General features: G+C 38.8%; 1 protein-coding gene across 1 annotated transcript; it reads right to left on the reverse strand.

Moving 5' to 3' along the window:
• Nucleotides 1-304: 304 nt before the first annotated feature.
• LOC127632019 (AP-2 complex subunit sigma) lies at nt 305-21,275 on the reverse strand. The gene is made up of 5 exons (XM_052110474.1): nt 21,132-21,275; nt 20,205-20,354; nt 19,815-19,928; nt 4,888-4,947; nt 305-2,531 (listed from the first exon to the last, which is right to left on the reverse strand). The coding sequence occupies exons 1-5, from the start codon at nt 21,132-21,134 to the stop codon at nt 2,430-2,432; spliced, it is 429 nt and encodes a 142-aa protein (XP_051966434.1). The 5' UTR covers nt 21,135-21,275; the 3' UTR covers nt 305-2,429.
• Nucleotides 21,276-24,313: the final 3,038 nt, after the last annotated feature.

Raw genomic sequence — 24,313 nt, forward strand, 5'->3', positions numbered from 1 at the left:
TTTTTGCATTGGGGCGTACAGTATTAACATGGTAAAGCACATTTCTGCCCCAATTTTGTTTTAACATAGATCTTCAACTAAAGGTCACAGTATCATGACATAACGGGCACAAACACCACATCCTCTACTGTTAAAATGACACATTTACCACAACCGAATTCATGCTATTGAGAGAATGTAATACTACTGAACACTTGATTGTGTGGAGAAGAAAATTAGAAATGTGACAATTTTGCACCTTTTGTGTGTGTGTGTGTTTAAGATGCAGCTCGACATAAGGAAATGACACTAGTGCAATAAATAAAAATGAGTGACTTGAAATTTGACTTTTAGGTCCACAGCTGTTTATAACATACACATTGTCTTCATAACAAGCCATTTAAATGTGTAATCGGTTGAAATTAAACATTTTAAATACCATAACTTGTCCTGGGGAAGTAGTCATAAAAATATTGGATTGACCCCAATACCATCATTCAAAAAAAAAAAAAAAAATCATGAATTCTCATTTCTGTTTTACAATAATTCAAATCATTCTGTCTATAGGCACAATTAAAGGAATGTTCTGGGTTCAATACAAGTTGAGCTCAATCAACAGCATTTGTAGCATAATGTTGATTACCACAACATTTTATTTCTGCTAGTCCCTACTTTTCTTTAAAAAAGCTAAAATCGAGGTTACTTGCAGTGAATGGGGGCAATTTTTTGGAGGGTTTATATGTAAATATAATCATATAAAAGCACTTAAATTAATTCTTATGCTAAAACTCATGAATTATTGGAGTTGTAAAATTGCCTATAACTTTACACAGAAAAGGTTAGTACATTATTTTACTATAACGTTAACAAGCATATTGTTTGTCTTATGGCTATACTTTTGAAAAGGGGAGTATTTCAACGTTCAAATTTATTAATTTTTTTGCCACCATTCACTTCCATTGTAAGAACCTCACTGTGATGTGGAGTTTGCTTTAAAGAAAATTAGTGCATGTCAAACTTTTTTGATTACCTCATCTCTCATTGACATAACTATCAGTAGCATCCCTTTACCAGCAGATGGCAGTGTTGCACATCTAAACCACTGCACTTTGGACACCGGTTATGAATCATATTAAACATACATTATACTTTTGATTCATACACAAAGCATGCATTTTTTTATTCTTTATTTTACCTTTGAGGATATATATATATATATATCTGACAGAAACACACATGAGTATAACACCATTTATATCAACTCTTACTCTGCAATCTTACAGGGACAATTAGGCAAATCTAGATTATTTTGGGACCAAAAAAGTATCAAACAAAGATATAAAAAATAAAGAAATGATCACAGTAACGAAAGTTTCAAGGCTGAGCAGTTGCCATAGAGCTTGGATCGAGGGAACCGGCGCTACAAAAGGGGAAATTACAAGTAGACCATCTTTTGTCAATTTTCCAAGCTCAGTTCTTCTACTCAGCCTTGTCCTCTAAACCACTCCCTAATCACTCTAGTTCTTCACACAGCCAACAGACTGCACTGCAATTAGAATGGGTAAATGAGATGTCTCTTGGAGATCTGCAGCTTTAGTGGAAGAACATGAGCAGCATCAGAGAGCATTTCAATGACTGGAATGACTGGTTAGTTCATAAAATTACACTTATACATTATATATGCATATATTTTATGTACACTACACAGTACTGCTGTACACAAGTAGAACAATTAATTAGAACAAATGAATAGTGACTGAAGTTATTAGTCAATAAATGTCTCCCTAACAACTCCTTTTGTGATTCACAGAAGTCAGTCATACGAGTATGGAACAATCTGAGGACGAGTAAACGAAGACAATTTCCATTTTTGGGTGAATTACTCCTTTAAATTTGAACATTTGAATTGGACATGGGACTTGTCTGGCCATAAGATAACTTTAGATAGAACATGTCCAGGAAGGTTTTTTGTTATAAATTGAGGATTTAACATTGCCACGACAACATTTTGTCATCCATATTTGTAGTGTAGAACGGAACAGTGTTGACCTTGTTGTTCAGATGCTTCCGTGCCTTGGTGGTTTTGGCCATCAGGATGGCTATTCTCTGTTTCAGTGTTAAAGAATGGGCTTGGAGAGGTTGCCAGTCTGACTCTTTCAAGTCTACTGTGCTATAAAATTGCTGAAGTATTCGAGTCTGGGTGAGCCAAAGCACTGGGAGAAGTAATGAGGTCAATACTAAATAACTGGGAAGGCCTTTCAAATTCACGAGTAACTGAATGTAAAACATGATTTTGAAGATGTAATGAAAAAGTGAAATATTTGTGGGTGTAATTCAGCAAGACAACACCCAAACACACACATTTTGGCTTGGTTGCAGCAGAGGTGGGCGGGGCCTGCTGCAACAGCAGGTAATTGATTGAGTGACGGGGCCCGACACCAATGAGCTCTCTATTCCAGAGACTGCAACATAAGGAGCTGCTTGAGGACCTTGGTCTGGCTAGTCTCTCGGATCTCTCCTGCAAGAAACATCTCATCCACCACTGTGTAAACCTGTAATACAATTAGACAACACACACGTCAGTGACTGTAGTTCCCATTAATTCACTTATTCTCTTAACAGAGTGCAACAGTGCCTGCCAACGTTTTCAGCCGTCTTCATTAAAGAGTTCCGAACCAGCAACAAGGTGAATCACAACATTGCAATCTTTTATTTGAAGCAAAAAAAAGTATTTGAAAATCTTAAAAAATGACGACAGGTACTATTGAAGTCCTTTTTAACTATAAACTGTCCTCCCTGCCCAGTAGGTGGCAATACAAATGAATAATGTAAATCACCAAAAACAAAAATGTGAAAGTGGAGATTTATAGAGTTAAATATTGATTGTTTCTCACCCACACCCATCAAACCACTTTTGAGGATATTAAACCACTGCTGTCGTATGGATTACTTTTATGCTGCCTTTATGTATTTATTTGAGCTTCAAAGTACTGGTCACCATTCACTTGCATTGAATGAACCTATAGAGCTGAAATATTCTTCTAAAATTCTTCATTTGTGTTGTGCAGAAGAAAGTAAGTCATACACAAGTTTGTTTGAATGTGGTTTAATGCCATGCCAGCTTCTATGGCTATTTTTATGCTGAAAAAAGTTAATACAATAAAAGGAATAAAGTGAAAACTATATTAAGTTTTTCAAATCTTATTTTCACAATGAACTCAATCCCGATTCATGCAAATCTTTGTTTAAAATCTTTTGCATGAGGGCGAGTAGATGAGAATTTTAATTTTCGGGTGAACCATCCCTTTGACATCTTTAATAAGGGAATGAACCACAATCCCACGAAGAATTGCGAATGACAACTGAAATTAAAGACATTCACAAATATTTTTTTTCCCCTTTGACATAACATGCACTGATGAATTGTGCACAATAAGACCAGGAAGAGGTGTTAAGAAAGTAAATAGTGTCAATTTTGATTTCATGTTGACTTAAAAACAAGACAAGCTGATTTTACTGTCAAGATGTTTTATATCATCTTTTCTAGTCCTGTGTAAAACGTAAAAAAATCAGCTTGCCTTCAGTGTGGGCAAACCTTAGTTAAGGTTCATGTAGGTGGATTCAAAAATACATCAGGTAATTAGCACAGCAGAAATCAAATGCAATTATCTGTAGCAATATGCTTTTTTGCTTTTATAATTGTTTGGCTTTCCTTTAACGGCAGCCTCTCTTATGTACCAAATGGATGAGGATGTTCTTAATTACGTGACTGCTGTAATTATGCATCAAATACCTGTTGCCATGGCACTGCATTACAGCTGAAATAGAGTTAATTATCTCATCCTTTTCGCTCTTAAGATTTTCTTATTGAAGAGTTGTCTGATAGAGAAATACTTGACATTAGAGCTGGGTATGGATACAGATTTCCCAATTCAATTCCGCATCACAAGCTCTCGATTCAATTCCGATTCCATTTGATTTATTTCAGAAATAATGTCCATTTTGCTTGCATATAAAACTAATTCTCTCCCAGCTAATGCTGTTAATTACAGGAAACTTTCTAACTAGGTACATTACGAAAATATAAATTTTACTAATTATATTTTATTAGTTTTTCATCATTTTGGCTTTTTAAAAATGAACAACTATATTAAATCGATAAAAAAAATATCAAATTTTTTGTTACATGTTTCTTTAATTGCATAATTTGAACATATTACATGTGCTAAAACCGGTACTGTCTCTTAAATAAAACATTGGTCTCTTACATGGCATTCATGTAAGAGCATCTGTAGATGAGCGCATGTGAATGAGAGAGACTTGAATGGCTTTACGTCATCTGTGCTATACCTGATTAAAATTAAATGTTTATTTTCATTTTTTATCAACAATTGACTGTAGAGAACAGAAATGGTATTAAAAGAGACATTATTCAAATGACAAATGTGATGTGTGGATCTTGTCTTTGGACACCCATTAAGGCATTTTCACACCAAATGTGAATCTTCCCTGCGATTAACATTTTGAATAGAAAAAAATGGATTGCTAATGATCCATTCTCACCTGGAACAAAGTTTTTTTATGGTGAGTGTCTCATTTTTTCTTCTCCTTGTGATGAAATGCCCGGACCAATAAAATAAGAGCTTTGGATCACGTGTCAGGAGTTGCAGCAGTTACCAAACCAGAGCCATTTTGACCACCGACATAAACGTGTAAGTAACTCAAGGAAGAAATCCTTAACCAACAGTATGTCTATTTCATTTGCAACAAATGAATGTACAAATGTAAATGAATTTGCTGCATTACATCCCCTTTAAAAGATCTGATCTTATGTATTCCACATTGCTAAATTATTTGCCTTTGATATTAACCTTATGCGAGTACTCATATTTCTAATAAAACACTTACCTTGTAAAAATTGAAGACCAGATCTAATTCGCACACATTGTGGAAATACTCATTCAAAACCTGTAAAGCAAGAGGAATACACATCAGTTCACAAATAAGTAGAGGTACAAATACATAAAGACCCCAATCTGAATTCATATTAGCGTGGTACAATCAATGATGGGTTGCTGGTTGAACTAGCTGTGGTTATGCATTAAATCCAGTGACATTTAGCATATGGGCTAGTTTTCATGTTGGGGGAGTTGTTTACAGTGAGGGTCAGAGGAAGTCCTAGCATTCCATGTCACAATGTTCTTGAACTTCTGGCCACTGATTTCCCTCACGGCCACATTCCGTTAGTCTCTTAGACATGGAAAATAACACAAGCAGAAGTGCTCCCCACTGAGCTATGGTTCCTTTATATTTACCTGTTTCTGCATTATTGGCATTACACAATGTTTTGAATTAGACAATTACATTTGAAATGTTTACAGGAAATTGTTTTTCTGCGTGCCATATGTCTTGTGCATGATTGAGTCCTCTTTCCTTTCAAATTATACTCTTTTGCACACTACGACTGCTTTGTGATTCACTTTTAGTACAGTCAACGGCAGGCGCATATGCAGATGATCTGATATTGTTTCGCTTGCAAGGAAAAATTCTCTTGCAGCAAGAATATTGCAATGATTTCTCACTTGTGAGTGTGAGAGGTTTGATTCATTCCTTTTCAGTGAATTATTTTAAAACACTGACTGAACAATTTTTTTGCATTGTTGTAATGTCTACTAAAGTCCCTGTATGACATTTGACATGTTTTATACTTAAACTCATATACTTCTTACTATGTGTTGTTTTGTTGGTGCATATAAATACAAATTTTTAAATGTTCTTGCTTTTTTCAATCTAGTGAAAAACAGTTTGAAGCATGCTTTGATAATTATTTAACTACATTTGAGATGTACATTACTTCTTGCTTAAAACATTTTTAATCTATTGTTAGGGCCCAGGCACTGAAAAGGCAGAGGCCCTGTTGTTCTTCCAAGGATTATTAGGACCCAAGCACTGAAAAAGCGGAGGCCCTGTTGTTCTTCCAAGGATTATTAGGACCCAAGCATTGAAAAAGCGGAGGCCCTGTTGTTCTTCCAAGGATTATTAGGACCCAAGCACTGAAAAAGCGGAGGCCCTGTTGTTCTTCCAAGGATTATTAGGACCCAAGCATTGAAAAAGCGGAGGCCCTGTTGTTCTTCCAAGGATTATTAGGACCCAAGCACTGAAAAAGCGGAGGCCCTGTTGTTCTTCCAAGGATTATTAAGACCCAAGCACTGAAAAAGCGGAGGCCCTGTTGTTCTTCCAAGGATTATTAGGACCCAAGCACTGAAAAAGCGGAGGCCCTGTTGTTCTTCCAAGGATTATTAGGACCCAAGCATTGAAAAAGCGGAGGCCCTGTTGTTCTTCCAAGGATTATTAGGACCCAAGCACTGAAAAAGCGGAGGCCCTGTTGTTCTTCCAAGGATTATTAGGACCCAAGCACTGAAAAAGCGGAGGCCCTGTTGTTCTTCCAAGGATTATTAGGACCCAAGCACTGAAAAAGCGGAGGCCCTGTTGTTCTTCCAAGGATTATTAGGGGGCCGAGCAGCGAAGCTGTTGGAACCCTATTTTAATTGTGCTGATTTTCTTTGTTTTTTCTGGGCATTAGGAGACGTGTAGTCGTGGAGACACCAAACTTGCCAGGATGAATCCAAAGGTGCCACCTTGTGAGAAGTGATGATCTCTATGCCCTGTTTACTTTTCACAGTGAGAGTTTTGTAGGACTGAAATGTTTAATAAACCAGGCTGAACTCATTTTTAAAATAGCTTTTATTGAAAATTCTGTTTGTAACGATCCTACTGCATGGCCATCATTATTGTATTAAATTCAAAGTGCCCCGTGAAGGCATAAATAATGCCGCAAAACCTGACGTATAACAACCATCGCGCACAGCTGACTGTTCAGACTGAGATACATTAAGAAAAATTTGATTTTAATCAGATTCCAAATCACCTATGAATGTTTTTGTCAGTTACATCTTACATTTATGCATTTGGCAGACGCTTTTATCCAAAGCGACTTACATGGCACTTATTACAGGGACAATCCCCCTGGAGCAACCTGGAGTTAAGTGCCTTGCTCAAGGACACAATGGTGGTGACCGTGGTGATCGAACCGACAACCTTCTGATTACCAGTTATGTGCTTTAGCCCACTACGCCACCACCATCCAGTCCTGTTCAGACAATGCATATGTTAACAGTTTCATATGTTACCAATATATAAAACACAAAAGCTGTGTACCCAGTTGAGCTGATAATATATTTGTTAAAGTGTTTACATGGTTGTAGTTTCAGTTCTATTAAAATGTTGCACATTAGGGTAGGGATGGGCATTCATCAATAATCTGGAGTTCAAATATTTATGATGATAAAAAAAAAAAAAAATTCTGTTATTTAAATGTAGGTAATTAATGAGAAAGAGACCTTGTAAAATTATTTTAGTCGAAGGTTTAAAATTTTTTTTTTTTTTCACCATTTAAAAAAAAAAACAAGCTTCTAATTATAATCAAAACAAGCTAATATCATGTCCTGTGTGTTATATATATATATATATATATATATATATATATATATATATATATATAAATAAATTTAAACAGGCAATGCGTGAAAACAAAAAAGAATGGAATGAAAGCATTTAAGCGTTCACAAAATGAAGAAAATGAAACCGCTAATGAAGTAGACTGACGCGGTTAACGTACAGGACGAGTATAAACATTCGGCATATAATAGTTATCATGTTTATATTGTATCTCATGTCATGTTTTTGTTGAGAAAAACAAGCATATCCACGTGCTCTGTAAACTATACTCATTTATAGTTAGCCGCTAGCATAGTCTTTCTCGGATGCCATGTTTGTTGTTTACAGAAGCATCACGGGGAGCAGTCAAGAGAAACTTATAAACAAATCAGAAACGCATCTGATTTTAATTAATTTATCCTCACAGTAATACTAATTTTTGTAATTTTTATTAGATAATCATCAAGTGATCGGTGTGTGTGAGAGACGCGTTTCTTGGAGAATTTAAACAAGCGTAACAGCGCAAAATACAAAAAAATATCAATGAATCTTATAGAAGCGTTAAAAAAAGCATAAGACATTGAACATTTTTAGTTTGCCCTAGTTTCACATTAAAGACCCCTCACCAGAAGTGAAGTGATCAGCCACTTGAAGACGTGCAATAGCTCTATGAATCACAAAAGACTGTTTAATAATATATAAAATTCACTGCTCTGTTTACACACACCCGCGGCTGTTTTTAGCCTTTACGCTGTGCGCAATATTTGAGTGCAACTCACGAACAACATCTCAGATGTAGATGCTCAATAGTTCGGTTCACTTATAATGTACATTTAGAACGTCACTGGAGGTGCATTTTACCAGAATTTAAATAAGCAGCAAATTAAACTACTGTGAACTTGCCTACAAACAGACACATACAGGACTTCCTGGACAGTTTGGATGGAATGTTAAATTTAAAAACATGAGGGTTTAAAAAGTGCACGACTTAAATATATTACTGTTGTATTTAAAAAAATATATATATTTATTATTATTGTCATCATTAGTATTCGTTTACAATTTATAACAATATTTAAGTTGAATGGGTTCCAAAAAATAACGGTGAATGAAAAGTGGACTGATGTCTTACAACTGAAGTGAACAAAAAAAAAGAGATCTGAATCCTTTAAAGTCCAGATGCAAGTTCAAATCTGGGAAAAAACAAAAAAGAAAAATCAAGAATAAAACATTGGTTTCTTTTCTACTGAAGACTTGAAGACTGGAATTACTGTTAATTTTGCTGCTACATTATCCAGTATAATAGTTAATTATAAAGTGTTTCTTAATAATCTATACATGTATATTGAACTAATGCGTAGTTGTGTTTCTTTACATATTAAAGAGCACACCCAATTAGTTCCACACAATATTGTAAAGATATTATTAACTGCAAAAAAACAACACTGTATCGGATCGGCCGATACTGAGATTTCCGGAACAGAAAGTGGTATCGGTGCATCCCTACTTTAAATGTTTTTTCATTCAGTATCAATTTTAAAAACTATCGGCTGATTAATCAGTTATCGGCTTGTCTTCCCAACTTTATCGGTCGCCCTCTAGTTTGAACCATGTGTTAATGTAAAAGACAGATGTATATCTTTGATGGTTTGGCTTCATGGTGTGAAATACACAGTTTAATTAAAATTATCCCAAAATGTCAAACATTAACTTTACCACACTCAGTTTTATGATGATGTCAGGAGCATGTGAATGAGATGAAATGTCAGATAGAGAGCTGACAGAAGTATATCTGTGAGAGCGGAGCTGGCTGTCAATGATTTTCTCCACACACGTGCTGTTTTACTTGCAATAATGCAGAGCAGACCCAAACAGACACGAAGAATAACGATGTGAATTTATTTTATCACACCTTGATCTTTCAAGCTACAGTACATTCACCAAACCTGGTACAGACCTTCAGATTGTTCTGGAATAGTGCAGGGCTCAACAATAAGGACTGCCCGATGGCCCAGGGCCAGTGTGAGAGAGATTCTTGCCAGTTGCTAGAACGGTGATTGCCCAATCGGGCCAGTGCTGCATTTATAACGTTAGCAGACAATGAGCAAGAGCGCACAAAAAACACAAAGAGTGAACAAAGTCTTCTAACCGGGCACTCTGAGACGAGAGAGAGTGATTTATATTTAGCTTGCAATAACGCGCAAGTACATAATATACTGGAAGCGGTGAGGAACAGTCTTGTGAGCGCATGAGCGTGCAGACACGGAGCGCAATCTCCTAGAACTGTCTTCACTTATTTCCATGTGTCTTAGCAGCAGCCATCGGCACTATTAGGACTTTTTTTAGGAGGGCTTCACCCTCCCCAAATTATGTTATTATTAATATACTGTAAATAAACAGCTGCAACACTGCACTTGTTTGAATCGTGAGGCACTTTGGTTGCTTTTCCACATGTAAAGACTGACTGTAGTGTGAGCCAATAGCATTGGAGTGTGGGCTGTGAAGGAGCATATAATTGGTTTGAGCCACTGAACTAATATGCCCCATTTCCTCATTCAATTTATGAATGAGCAAGGATCAGCGTCTTATTATGACCAATTGACAGAGGAGGCATGTCGCTCGTTTAGTTCGGTAATCCGTTTAACAAGGAGAGAAATAGCTGGATTAATTAAGAGTAAAAGTGACTAATGACATTACAATAACATCAGGACGTAATTAAAACCTGTAATTACTATCAGGCCATGTTGTCTTTTATGTATATTGCTTGATGGTCATGCACAGCAGTTCACAAAATGATATGCATTGTCATTTGCAGGAAAACACTTATGATATTTAAACACTGATAGTCTCTTAGTAGACACGCTGGTTTGAATAAAATATAATTAGACTTGTTTCAGCCTCTGTGCTTTATCACTGGTTTAATGTTGAAAGATGTTGATTTGCTACAACCCAAGTGTGATTTACAGAAATGGTTATCTGAATGAATTGGTAAACGAACATTTTAAATATAAAATATATATATATATATATATATATTTATTTTACACACACTAGCGGCCAAAGGTTTGGAATAATGTACAGATTTTGCTGTTTCGGAAGGAAATTGGTCATTTAATTCACCAAAGTGACATTCAACTGATCAAAGTATAGTCTGGATAATACTGATGTAAAAAAAACAGCACCATCACTATTTGAAAAAAGTCATTTTTGATCAAATCTAGACAGGCCCCATTTCCAGCAGCCATCACTCCAACACCTTATCCTTGAGTAATCATGCTAATTTGATACTAGAAAATCACTTGCCATTATATCAAACAACGCTGAAAGCTATTTGGTTTGTTAAATGAAGCTTAACTAAACAAGAGGATAAGTATATCACAGTCTAGTTTGAGAAATATACTCCTAACATGTCCTCAGCTGACAGCTTCATTGAATTCTACCCACTCAACACCAGTTTAATGTACAACAGTAAAGAGAAGACTCAGGTGTGCAGGCCTTATGGGAAGTAGTTGCAAAGAAAAAGCCACTTTTGAAACAGAAAAAAAAAAAGAAAAGGTTAGAGTTATGGATCTTAACCCTATTGAGATTTTGTGGGATCAGCTAGAATGTAAGTTGTGTGAGAAGTGCCCGATAAGACAGTATCATCAATGTCAAGTGCTACAGGAAGTGTGGGGTGAAATGTCAACTGAGTATCTGGACAAACTGACAGCTAGAATGCCAAAGATCTGCAAAGCTGTCAAAGCTGCACGTGGAGGATTTTTTGATGAGAACTGATTGGACTTACGGTTTTCACACAGCAGACAATGAAATATAAAAAAATTAAATCACATAGGCTTACATTGACCAAACATTCAAACAGGCCAACGGAATGCTCATTAATTCAAACTTCAACTGTCAAATATTTCAAATGTAAACAAACCAACAGAAGATAAGTTGCTTTATCTATCTATCTGATGATCTGTGCGACAATTTAGCTGGATATCTAGTTGACGGTTTGTCTTACTGTAATGTGTAACTATCAATCTTCAAACTTCTAAAACTAGTTTAAACTTTAAGACTTGGGCTGCACAATTAATCAAAATAAAATCGAAACCACGATATGACCTTGTGCGATTATTAAACTGCAAGTGCTGTGATTTAAATAAATAAATAGTCTGCTCCCTCAAAGTTTATATGCGCTGCTCTGTTCATTCTATATTAAGTTAGAGTATTGTTGGTGTTTTCAGAGCAGTTCTGTGCTTCACAACCCCATCTCATGCTTGGAGTAACAGAAGTGTTCTGAGTTCGGTTCCGTTTGCTTACGTGCGCTAAACGCTTTAGTTACACTAAACTGGCACATCCTGCATGAAGCGTTTTTTATTATTATCTGCGGTAGCAGCATCTCAGTCTCTGCAAGGCACATGTATCATAAAAATAACGCTGAATACAAGATGGGGTATAATTCAAACATCTTTATTAAATGATTGCAGAGCAAACAGCAACACCTGTAGAGTCCAGAAACTTCTCTTCTTTCTCCCGTCATTTGTTTACCTCACGAGAGAACGTGTCGCACTTATTACACTCCCCACGGAAACAAGTGAACTAATATAACCAACATCCAACTAAATTAAAAGAAATGAACATACATATAATAAATCTATAAAAAATATTTAGTTACTATAATATTATGCATTGCAAAATTTAATATAATAAAATAATAAATAAAAATTATTAAATTAAATGGTGACAAACTAACCAAACTTTTCACTTTAAATTTAATTATACCAATGGGTTATCAGTTCAACTTTTGACATTAAGCCTCATTCTTTAGGACTATCTTATATACAGTTAAGAATAATTTGTATAAGCCAACTAGTTTTTAAGGCCTAGAATAAAGAGTAACATTTATATATTGTGTATACTGAATTATTCAATCAATCAACATTATTTTTGACAGCAAAAACTAGGCAACAACTATGGTTTTACCAACAGGGAAATGTAGTTAACAGTGACATTGAGAAATGATCAGCATCGATTGATGAGATGAAAAGAAAATTGGAGATCGATATCAGGTTAAAATCTGATTAGCGCATCCCTAATATTCAAGTTGACTGTGTTTCAAAAACTAATGTTGATGATTAGTGGGCTGAGACCCTGTAACAAAATGGACAAAAACAGGTACACGGTGGATGGTAACAATTGGATATGAAGAAGACTTTGTTTCACTGTTTATATATTTATTTGTTTGTGGTTGAACTGTAAAAAGGTCTCAGTTTGGTTCTTTTTAAGAGGGCTCAATTGTGAAAACCCCAGTAGCCTTTTTGCAGTTGAACATGTGGTAAACATTACCATTCAATCGCAATATGTTTCTAAATAATCGCAATATGACTTTTTGTCCAAATCGTGCAGCCCTATTTAAGACCAAGCTTTGTCAAGCCGACATCCAAGTTTATCTTGACAAACTTTATATATATACACAGGTCCTTCTCAAAAAATTTGCATATTGTGATAAAGTTCATTATTTTCCATAATGTAATGATAAAAATTAAACTTTCATATATTTTAGATTCATTGCACACCAACTGAAATATTTCAGGTCTTTTATTGTTTTAATACTGATGATTTTGGCATACAGCTCATCTCAAAAAATGTGCATATCATGAAAAGGGTCTCTAAACGAGCGATTAACCTAATCATCTGAATCAACTAATTAACTCTAAACACCTGCAAAAGATTCCTGAGGCTTTTAAAAACTCCCAGCCTGTTTCATTACTCAAAACCGCAATCATGGGTAAGACTGCCGACCTGACTGCTGTCCAGAAGGCCATCATTGACAGCCTCAAGCAAGAGGGTAAGACACAGAAAGAAATTTCTGAACAAATAGGCTGTTCCCAGAGTGCTGTATCAAGGCACCTCAGTGGGAAGTCTGTGGGAAGGAAAAAGTGTGGCAAAAAACTAGGGATGTCCCGATACCACTTTTTCCACTTCCGATCCGATTCCGATAACGGAAATCTCAGTATTGGCCGATACCGATCCCGATCCGATACTAGTGTTGTTTTATTGCATAATCAGTTTATAATATCTTTACATTATTGTGTGGAAATAATTGGGTGTACTCTTTAATATGTAAAGAAACACAAACCTTTAACTACACATTATTTCAATATAAATGTATAGCTTATTAAGAAACACTTTATTATTAACTAGCATACTGGATACTGGCACTCCCTGAGTTCTGATTACATGCACCTGCATATCATTAGTGGCTAATCAATGACTGCATAAATACCCCGCTTTCTCACCCGCGCGCGCACACTCACTCTCACACTCTCACTCTCTCTCTCTCTCTCTCTCTCTCTCTCTCTCTCTCTCTCTCACATTCACTTTCACACTCTGTGCCTGTTCTCATCGATAGTAGAAAGTTCTGGCGTCTCAGAAATACTATGTCAAACATGTGTCTTCATTATTGCCTGCAAGTATCATAAAATTGTTGTAAGTTATCTCTTTCATCGTGTCTATACACTGTCTGGATATTACTTAACTGCTGTTTGCCACTCTGCTTAACTGGATTTACTCACAATGTTTACATCACTGTTTCAATCCTCTGCTCAATAAACCCTGCTACTGAGTTCATATCTCTGCTGTGAGTCTTTCCACGACAGCTTTAACTTTTAAACCCTCACCCTTTTTATTCACAGTTTAATTCGCTTCTTATTTATATTCTGGTTAAATGCACCTCCAGTGCCGTTCGAAGTCCATATTATAAGTGAACCGAACTGCTGAGCATCTACATCTGAGATGTTCGTTTGTAGCGCTAAAATATTGTGCACGTGTGAAGGCTATAAATAGCCGCGCGTGTAAACCGAAGCACCATTCACTAACAGGCTGAAGCTGCGCGTACATTTATATGTTTACTTATTAAACACAGCCTACTGCAATTCACAGAGCTATCGCGTGTCTTCAAGTGGCTTTGAATAAAATGCACGAGTCATATGAACCGCTTTAATGGTGTTTTAACAGTTCTTTTATGTCATTTTTTAAGCTTGACAGTAACGAACATGACTAACACAGAGTATCGGATTTGGGTCGGGCTCGTCAGACCGATACCCGATCCGTCTAAAAACGTCAATATCGAAGCCGATACCGATCTAGGTATCGGATCAGGACATCCCTACAAAAAACGCTGCACAACGAGAAGAGGTGACCGGACCCTGAGGAAGATTGTGGAGAAGGACCGATTCCAGACTTTGGGGGACCTGCGGAAGCAGTGGACTGAGTCTGGAGTAGAAACATCCAGAGCCACCGTGCACAGGCGTGTGCAGGAAATGGGCTACAGAGAAGCAGCACTGGACTGTTGCTCAGTGGTCCAAAGTACTTTTTTCGGATGAAAGCAAATTTTGCATGTCATTCGGAAATCAAGGTGCCAGAGTCTGGAGGAAGACTGGGGAGAAGGAAATGCCAAAATGCCTGAAGTCCAGTGTCAAGTACCCACAGTCAGTGATGGTCTGGGGTGCCATGTCAGCTGCTGGTGTTGGTCCACTGTGTTTTATCAAGGGCAGGGTCAATGCAGCTAGCTATCAGGAGATTTTGGAGCACTTCATGCTTCCATCTGCTGAAAAGCTTTATGGAGATGAAGATTTCATTTTTCAGCACGACCTGGCACCTGCTCACAGTGCCAAAACCACTGGTAAATGGTTTACTGACCATGGTATTACTGTGCTCAATTGGCCTGCCAACTCTCCTGACCTGAACCCCATAGAGAATCTGTGGGATATTGTGAAGAGAAAGTTGAGAGACGCAAGACCCAACACTCTGGATGAGCTTAAGGCTGCTATCGAAGCATCCTGGGCCTCCATAACACCTCAGCAGTGCCACAGGCTGATTGCCTCCATGCCACGCCGCATTGGAGCAGTCATTTCTGCAAAAGGATTCCCGACCAAGTATTGAGTGCATAACTGAACATAATTATTTGAAGGTTGACTTTTTTGTATTAAAAACACTTCTTTTATTGGTCGGATGAAATATGCTAATTTTTTGAGATAGGAATTTTGGGTTTTCATGAGCTGTATGCCAAAATCATCAGTATTAAAACAATAAAAGACCTGAAATATTTCAGTTGGTGTGCAATGAATCTAAAATATATGAAAGTTTAATTTTTATCATTACATTATGGAAAATAATGAACTTTATCACAATATGCAAATTTTTTGAGAAGGACCTGTATATATATATATATATATATATATATATATATATACACTGTATGCATGGCCAGAAACCCCCCGCATGAGCGGAGGCTTTATGAAAGTGGCGCGCGTGCCTACTACAGTATATGCACCCCCACCCACAAGCGCTGCCCATACAGTTTCAAACAGTTCTCTGGCTCATGCCGGGAGCATCACAGATGCGACGCGCGAGCCAAGAAACTCCCCGCTAAGAGCGGGACGCTTTATGAAAGTGGCGCGCGTGCCTATTACAATGTATGCACCCCTACCCGTAAACACTGTCGATACAGTTTCAAACATTTCTCCAGCTCATGCTGCGAGCATTACGGAGATAGCAAGCGTGCCTGTAATCTTACACGCACCCCTGCACTCGGCACTCAACAAAGCTGCTCAGCGCGCGCCCGTGCTTCTGAGAGCTGTAAGCTCAGTGTTAGCACAAGGCGATTCGACGGTGGGGCCCATACGTCACTGCGACACGCCCCCAGCCAGCATTCAGCCCATATCTGTGTGAGCAAAAGCCTGGGAAAAAAATCCCCGACATACCGAAATGGGTTTTGAACATAATAAAACACGGTTACTCGCTTCAATTCGCTCGCAGACCACCCCGCTTTTCAGCGGTGGTCGAGACGAAAGTGAGGAAAGATGTTTCACATGTTCTACGCACCGAGGTGCTCAAACTGATAGAGAAGGGCTATAGAAACTGTCCCTCCCTCTATGAGCTAGGCGGGTTTTTACAGCCGCTATTTTCTCGTCCCGAAAAGGACGGTGGCCTCCGCCCCATCCTAGATCTCAGACATCTGAACAAAGCTTTAATGATTCGCTCGTTCAGAATGTTAACGACCAAACATATCCTCGCGCAAGTTCGCCCCGGGGATTGGTTCCTATCAGTGGATTTGAAAGAGGCTTACTTTCACATCCCGATAGCGCCTCATCACAGGCCTTTTCTGAGATTCGCTTTCGAGGGACAGTCATACCAGTACACAGTACTACCATTCGGCCTATCATTGGCCCCCCGTACATTCACGAAATGTATGGACGCAGCACTTTCCCCCCTGAGACAGCGGGGAGTGCGAATACTGAATTACCTCGACGATTGGCTAATCATAGCACAATCAGAGAGTCAGTTAACAACGCACAGATCTTGGATTATCAGCCATCTAGAATGCCTGGGTCTGAGAATCAATTTTGCAAAGAGCGTGCTATCCCCCAGCCAAAATATCTCTTTTCTGGGAATAGTGCTAGACTCCGTGCAGATGACGGCGCACCTCTCATCAGAGCGCGTGCTCGCTATTCGGCGCCTTGCAACATCATTCAGAGCGGGCGCGCACGCCCCCCGTCAAACGATTTCAAAGGATACTCGGTCTCATGGCCTCGGCATCAGCTGTAATCCAGCTAGGATTGTTGCACATGCGTCCTCTCCAACGCTGGCTCAAGAGCCGTGTCCCCACTCACGCGTGGCGCTCGGGCCACTTTTTAATCAGAGCGAATCACGGCTGTATAAAAGCCCTGACGCCCTGGAAAGCCGTCGACTGGTATCAAACCGGCGTGAGTCTGGGCGTGAACACACGGAGAAAAATGATCACGACAGATGCCTCCAAAATAGGATGGGGGGCCCTTTACGAGGGCAGGCCTGTCTCCGGCTTTTGGTCAAACCCGGAAAAGTGCCTACATATAAACTGTCTGAAAATGAAAGCGGTCGCCTTGGCTTTCAGAGCCCTGCTTCCGTACCTGAAAAACGAACACGTCCTGGTCCGAACGGACAACATGACGGTAGTATCGTATATAAATCGCCAGGGTGGACTCAGGTCGAGCTCCCTGCACTCTATGGCCAGGGAGCTCATCTTATGGTCACAGCACAACCTGCGCTCGCTGAAAGCAGCGCATGTGCCAGGCGTCCTGAACCAGGGAGCGGACATGCTGTCCAGAGACAAAGTTCTCCCAGGGGAATGGTCTCTCCACCCCCTGACGGCTCAGTGGTTATGGCAAACCTTTGGCGAGGCAGAGGTCGACCTCTTCGCGTCCAGGGAAAATGCGCACTGCCCTCTTTTCTTCTCAAAAAGCACGGACGCGCTCACCCAAATCTGGCCGAACCGCCCCTTGTGTGCTTTTCCCCCGATCGCGATGCTACCTCAGGTCATCAGTCGGATCAGGGAAGTGAAATGTGCAGTGCTCCTGGTAGCCCCACTCTGGAAGAACCAGACATGGTTTCCAGAACTGATGCAGATGATGCAATCTGCCCCATGGCCGATTCCGTTGAGGCTGGACCTGCTCAGGCAGGCCAACGGGATGATTCTTCATCCCCGCCCCGATCTGTGGGCCCTTCATGCATGGCCCCTCAACGGGTTCCCGAGAACCTCCCCAGTGGAGTGTTGAGAACCATCACTGAGGCGCGAGCACCCTCTACGAGGCGCTTATATGCCCAAAAGTGGAAAGTGTTCAGTGACTGGTGTGATACCAAGAGCTTGAACCCCAAATAGTCGCGAGATACCAAGTGTACTCGCCTTCTTGCAAGAGCTGCTGGAGGCGGGCCGCACACCCTCCACGCTCAAAGTCTATGTGGCTGCCATAGCGGCGTCACACAATCCTGACAAGGGACGCTCATTAGGGAAAAGCGACCTAATCATTCGTTTCCTAAGAGGCTAGGAGGATGAACCCTCCTCGCCCCCCTCGGTGCCGATATGGGACCTGGCCACGGTCCTGGACGCACTCAAGAGTGCCCCGTTCGAACCTCTCCGAACCGTGCACCTTAAACAGCTCTCGCTCAAAACTGCGCTCTTGCTGGCGCTCGCCTCAGTCAAGAGAGTGGGCGCCCTGCACGCGCTGTCATCAAGCGCTGCTTGCCTGGAATTTGGACCTAACAACTGCAGAGTTGTCCTTAGGCCAAAGCACGGGTATATTCCTAAAGTGCTCTCCACACCCTTCAGAGTACAGGTTATATCTCTGGCAGCGCTATCGTCTCCAGCAGACGAAAGCGACGTTAATTTACTCTGCCCGGTCAGGGCACTCAGAGTATATTTGGAACGTTCTGCCCCGTTCAGACAGACAGAACAATTATTCGTATGCTTTGGCGGCCGCACTACAGGTCTCGCAGTTTCAAAGCAAAGAATATCGCGCTGGATAGTGGATGCTATAGCGCTGGCTTATGAAGCCAAGGGCCTTCAATGCCCCTTAGGCGTCAGAGCTCACTCTACGAGGAGCATGGCCTCCTCGTGGGCGTGGTCGAGTGGGATACCCATTGAAGATATTTGTGCGGCAGCAGGCTGGGCCTCGCCTTCGACATTTATTAGGTTTTATAACCTACAGGTCCCCTCATGGCATTCCAACATTCTATCAGCCTGACTGTAGTATGTATTTGCTGAGCATTATCTCCTCCCTTATAAGGTCCATCTCTGACTGACTTAGAGGGTTATTTATGCATATCAGTAAGTAAAAAAATCAGTACATAAGATATGTGCTTATGTTTTTACAATGAGCTCCCACCATGGGCCACCTTGGGGCAAAGGCTCTGTATTATCCCATTATATAGCTCGCCGTTGGCCGGCTCGTTGAATAATCACTTTGCTTTAAGGCTCAGGCATCTGCCTCTGGCTTTATAGAGCTGAAGTCAGCACGCAAGGCGTTTTGCATGGTGTTCCCATAGCGTAAGCTACTTACGCAATAGGAGAGACCTCTCGAGAGGAACGACTGTTACTAACGTAACCTCGGTTCCCTGAGAGGAGGAACGAGTATTGCGTAAGCTGCCATGCTTGTGCTTGGTCAGTTCGCTTCAGTCGATTGAACCTAAAGAACTCTCATGACGGGGCGCCTAATATATAGCCCTAGCCACGCCCATCTTGGCGGGCTCTGCGCGCGAGCGCACGTTCAGAGTCGCCCCGCCATTGGTTCGAGCAAGTTGCCGCAGCACAGCCAATGACCGAGCTGCCTCGCTCATTACTGTCTGCTGTGCAGCTGCAATGCGTTTTACATAAAGACTTCAATATTTCTCGAGAAACTGAGTTTTCCCATAGCGTAAGCTACTTACGCAATACTCGTTCCCTCCTCTCAGGGAACCGAGGTTACGTTAGTAACCGAGTCCTTTTCTGACTTTAAAAAAATGGTGCAGGTCGCAAATAATAGCTTCTGGATATGATTTACCTCGACAAAGTTGTGAATAGCCTCCAGGTAAGCCAGGTTATTGTCCGTCACATCCACGCAAATGCAGAAGTACAGGCCGGCGTACCGCCTGTAAATGATCTTGAAGTTTCTGAACTGCAGAGGAAAACAATGGAACAGATTAGACTAACATAAAAAGGCTTGTAGAAGCAAATTTTCAACTGTCACAGTTCCCCCATCTTTTTAACAATTAACTTATTTTTTATTACATACAATACACAATCACAATACAGTTTCATGGTTCATTTTAATTTCTCTATTGTCAATTGATGTGGGGAAAAAGACATTTGGATGCTGGGGACTAATTATCAGCCTCTTATAATGACTTCCGAAGCACAGTGAGAGTTTAAATGTTGAAAGTAAGTGTTGTACCTCTACAAAATTGGTGTGTTTGGCATCACGGACTGTCACTACAGCATGAACCTCTTCAATCAGCTTCTGTTTCTCATCATCATCAAACTGCATGTACCACTTGGCCAGCCTGGTCTTCCCTGCCCGATTCTGGATGAGAATAAAGCGGATCTACACAAGAAGTTAAGAAAAACAGTTAAGGAGAACATTTTAGGCCTGCTTGCACCATTAAACCAATTACATCCTATAGAGCTTCATGAAGGCATGACCTTGACATAATACATGCCTGTTAGAGTTACAGGGTTCCCACAGTTTTTGACCAATTAATTTCCATTCAATTTTCAGTTGTTTATGGCAAGTACTTTTAAATAATTTAATAGGATTTTCCAGCAGATTAAATGTTAATGCTGAATGAATGTAACAAGAACAACTTAACCAAACCCCTTTAAAAAATGTCCATGGCTTTTTAACATTTTTGTTCATTTATAAACGCATTTCCATGGCAATTTAGAAAATTGAAAACTACATATTTCCAGGTTTTCCGTGATTGTGGGGACCCTGCTGTTAGTAGACTAATTGTATGTACCTAATAACAATTGTTTGAAAACCTTAACAGCTCGGGCTGCATTATTAATGCTTCTTATATAAATAGTAATATATAACTACAACTAAATATTATAAATACAATGCACGGGTAATATCGAGCTAGCACCAAATATTTTGCCACTATCCTTTAGCTTGTAATTAATAAAGCGTGATTTCTGTTCCGATGCGACTAATATTAAATGACGCAAAAGCGAACCGATTTAGCTCCTGTCTATTATAAACTATGTTTTCTTTGCTTTTATGACCTTGATCACGTTGCTATAGTCAACATTTATCACACTAGCTTGTTAGCTCAAACGAAACTCGCGATTTAAGCTCACTGCATTAATTACCAAGACTTACCATTGTGCTATATCTATATAGATTCCGGGTGTCGCAGTTTCTTTTTTTAATCAATGTTTAATTGATTTAGTTAAGGAATATAACTGCCTCAATTTGGACTACTTTCTGCAGCCGCCCGCTCTCTTCACCGGTCAGGTTGGGAGCAGAGGGCCGTTCGTTTTAAGAATGATGGGTAATGTAGTTTCGGAAGGCAGGCGTTTACAGACAAGAACATGAGGAAGAAGGAATCTTGAAGACTACAAGAACCGTCGTATTCCGAGGTTGTGCCGTCGACGACGATATCGCATGACGCAAAGGTAAAATAAATTCATAATTTCATTGTAATTATTAAGAAAATATATACGTAATGAAGTTAAGAAAACCTTAATTAAATTTGTATTTGAATATGTATTTGAAATATGTACTTGTTCTTTTCCCAACTTTAGGGAAATAATTACATTATCCAGCTGTCTTGAAAAGTACATTTTTAATTTAATGCTACTTAATTTATTGATAAGGTTTCTAGATTTTTTATTTTTTTTTTTAAATAAATGTGATAGTTTCAATGTGGTTTCAGACAATGTGTTGATTCAGTGTTGTTTTAATAACAGCTCAGTGGCCAATAGCAAAATATACAAAACTTTTGTGTAATGCATTTATTTAGATTTTTTGTGTATTTTCTGTTTTCAACAGAGATTGATGTTTAAGACTATTTAAGCTTTAGCTCTGTTTTTGTTGTTGTTGTTGTTGTTTACATTTAATTATTATTTTTTTCTCCCCAATTTGGAAAGTCCAATTCCGCAATGTGCTCTAAGACCTCGTGGTGGCATAGTGACTCGCCTCAATCAGAGTGGCGGAGGATGAATCTCAGTTGCCTCTGCGTCTGAGACGTCAATCCGTGCATCTTGTTGAGCATGTTACCGCAGAGACATAGTGCGTGTGGTGGCTTCATGCTATTCTCCGTGGCATCCACGCACAACTCTCCACGCATCCCACCGAGAGCGAACCACGTTGTAGCGACCACGAGGAGGTTACCCCATGTGACTGTACCCTCCCAAGCAACCAGGCCAATTTGGTTGCTTAGGAGACCTGGCTGGAGTCACTCAGCACACACTGGATTTGAACTTGTTACTCCAAGGGTGGAAGTGAGATTCTTTACTCGCTGAGCTACTCAGGACTCAGGATTTAATTAAAAAATACAATATTTCCAAATGTCACTATGAGAAATATGTATGAATGGAACTATTAAAAACTTTCATCTTTGTTTTAAGCTTTTTCTTTTTTTTCTTCAATCCAATCGTTTGACTATACAATTAAAAAACAATAGCTCTTGCAGTTTAAATCAATTCGGAAATGGCTTATGCATTTACAGATTTCTTGCCATGTTTTAATATGGTGCTATCATGTAGTGTAACATCACCAAAATTCTGTTTTAGTCAGTAGACATACTTGAACTCGTTGGTATCTACAATAAAACATTGTCCAGAAAAACTGGATGGGGTCTTTGCACATATTGAGAAGAGGGTTGGGGCTCTGATTGTTAGGAGATTGCACAACTGTGAGAGCGAAGAATGTGGCGGCCCTTGGGACTAAGAAACATTTCAGCTGCAGTCTAGAGGTGGGAGTAGAGACCTCTCGCTGTTTCTACACTTTGCTAGAGAAGTTTGTTGTAAAAGGCTGCTGTTTTGGAAATTTGCTTGCTAATGAGCTGTGTTTCATAATAAATACTGTTATGATCGACTGAAAACCACTGCCTGGATTCAACTTCTGTTTCTGTTAACTTTTTGAATCATCCAGCATTTGGGGAACTCGGTTAGTTTTGTAGGCCTATTCATACTATAGGTAACAGAAATCATAAGAGTTCTTTTTATTAAACTTCAGTGACTAGGCATCATATGAGAACAATTGTGAGATGGAAAGAATTGAAGAAAAAAACCAAAAACTAAATCGAAACTTTTTTTACACAGATTCAAATTTGAGTTTAGCAAAGAAATTAATACATAGGCATGTATTATATTATATTATCTACATTAACTTAACCACATTAATGAGGAGCCATGCATGGTCTTTCCTGTGGTATTGGCCTTATTACAAATGCCACTGTTACACAAGAATGGAACAATGGTAAACTTTCATATTGCAAGTACAATTTAGAACAAAGGGATTCAAACTTCCAAGAATTATGGACATATTATTGACAGATTTTCCTCCTGTTATAACGGTCCATGACAGATATTCTAAAGGTGACTTAAATCATTAGATCTGTGTCCTGCTACACTAATATCATTTTTGATCAAATAATGTCCAAACAAATGTATTTCATAACAGTCTCCAGTTACCTTAATCACTTTTTGTGAGGCAGGAGAGATGGCAAGTGAAAATGTTAAGTTGCTAGTGACCTTGGAGTTAATTTCAAACACTGATTATATTATATTATATTATATTATATTATATTATATCATATTATATTATATTATATTATATTATATTATATTATATTATATTATATCATATTATATTATATTATACAGGGTTGGGGAGTAATGGAACACATGTAACGGGATTACATATTTAAAATACAAAATAAAAGTAACTGTATTCCACTACAGTTTCAATTGAAATAATTGGTAATTAGAATAGTTACATTCAAAACGTATTTTGATTACTGAAGAGGTTACTATTTTATTGTCAATTGTTTCATTTAATATTTAGTCCTTTCAGATAGAAAACATTTATACATATAAATTATGCTATTTCTAGCCATTTTACATGCACATGTTAGCAGACACGATCACATTTTTTATCAAGAAAATTCACTTTGATCATAATTTTTTTTTTCTAGTAAGACCTTTGATATAAGGGCACAAACCATATTCTTGATAATAATGTTTGTATTGTTTTCCTTTAAAAATATATAAATAATCCTTAAAGCAAGTTCAGTTTGATTGATCTTGTTTTAGAAAACATTGCATAAGATATTTAGGTTTTTCAGAGAATGTATTTTTAATATGTGTATTTTGTCTTAATGTACTGGCAGAGTTTTTATAGTCAAAACAAGTGAAAAAAAAAATCTACCAGTGCTGAAGAAATAATCCAAAGTATTTAGAATACATTACTGATCTTGAGTAATCTAACAGAATACGTTACTTACCTTGAGTAATCTAACGGAATACATTACTGACCTTGAGTAGTCTAACAGAATA

The sequence above is a fragment of the Xyrauchen texanus genome, chromosome 38, assembly GCF_025860055.1.
Source record: "Xyrauchen texanus isolate HMW12.3.18 chromosome 38, RBS_HiC_50CHRs, whole genome shotgun sequence".
In the NCBI taxonomy this organism is placed as follows: Eukaryota; Metazoa; Chordata; class Actinopteri; order Cypriniformes; family Catostomidae; genus Xyrauchen; species Xyrauchen texanus.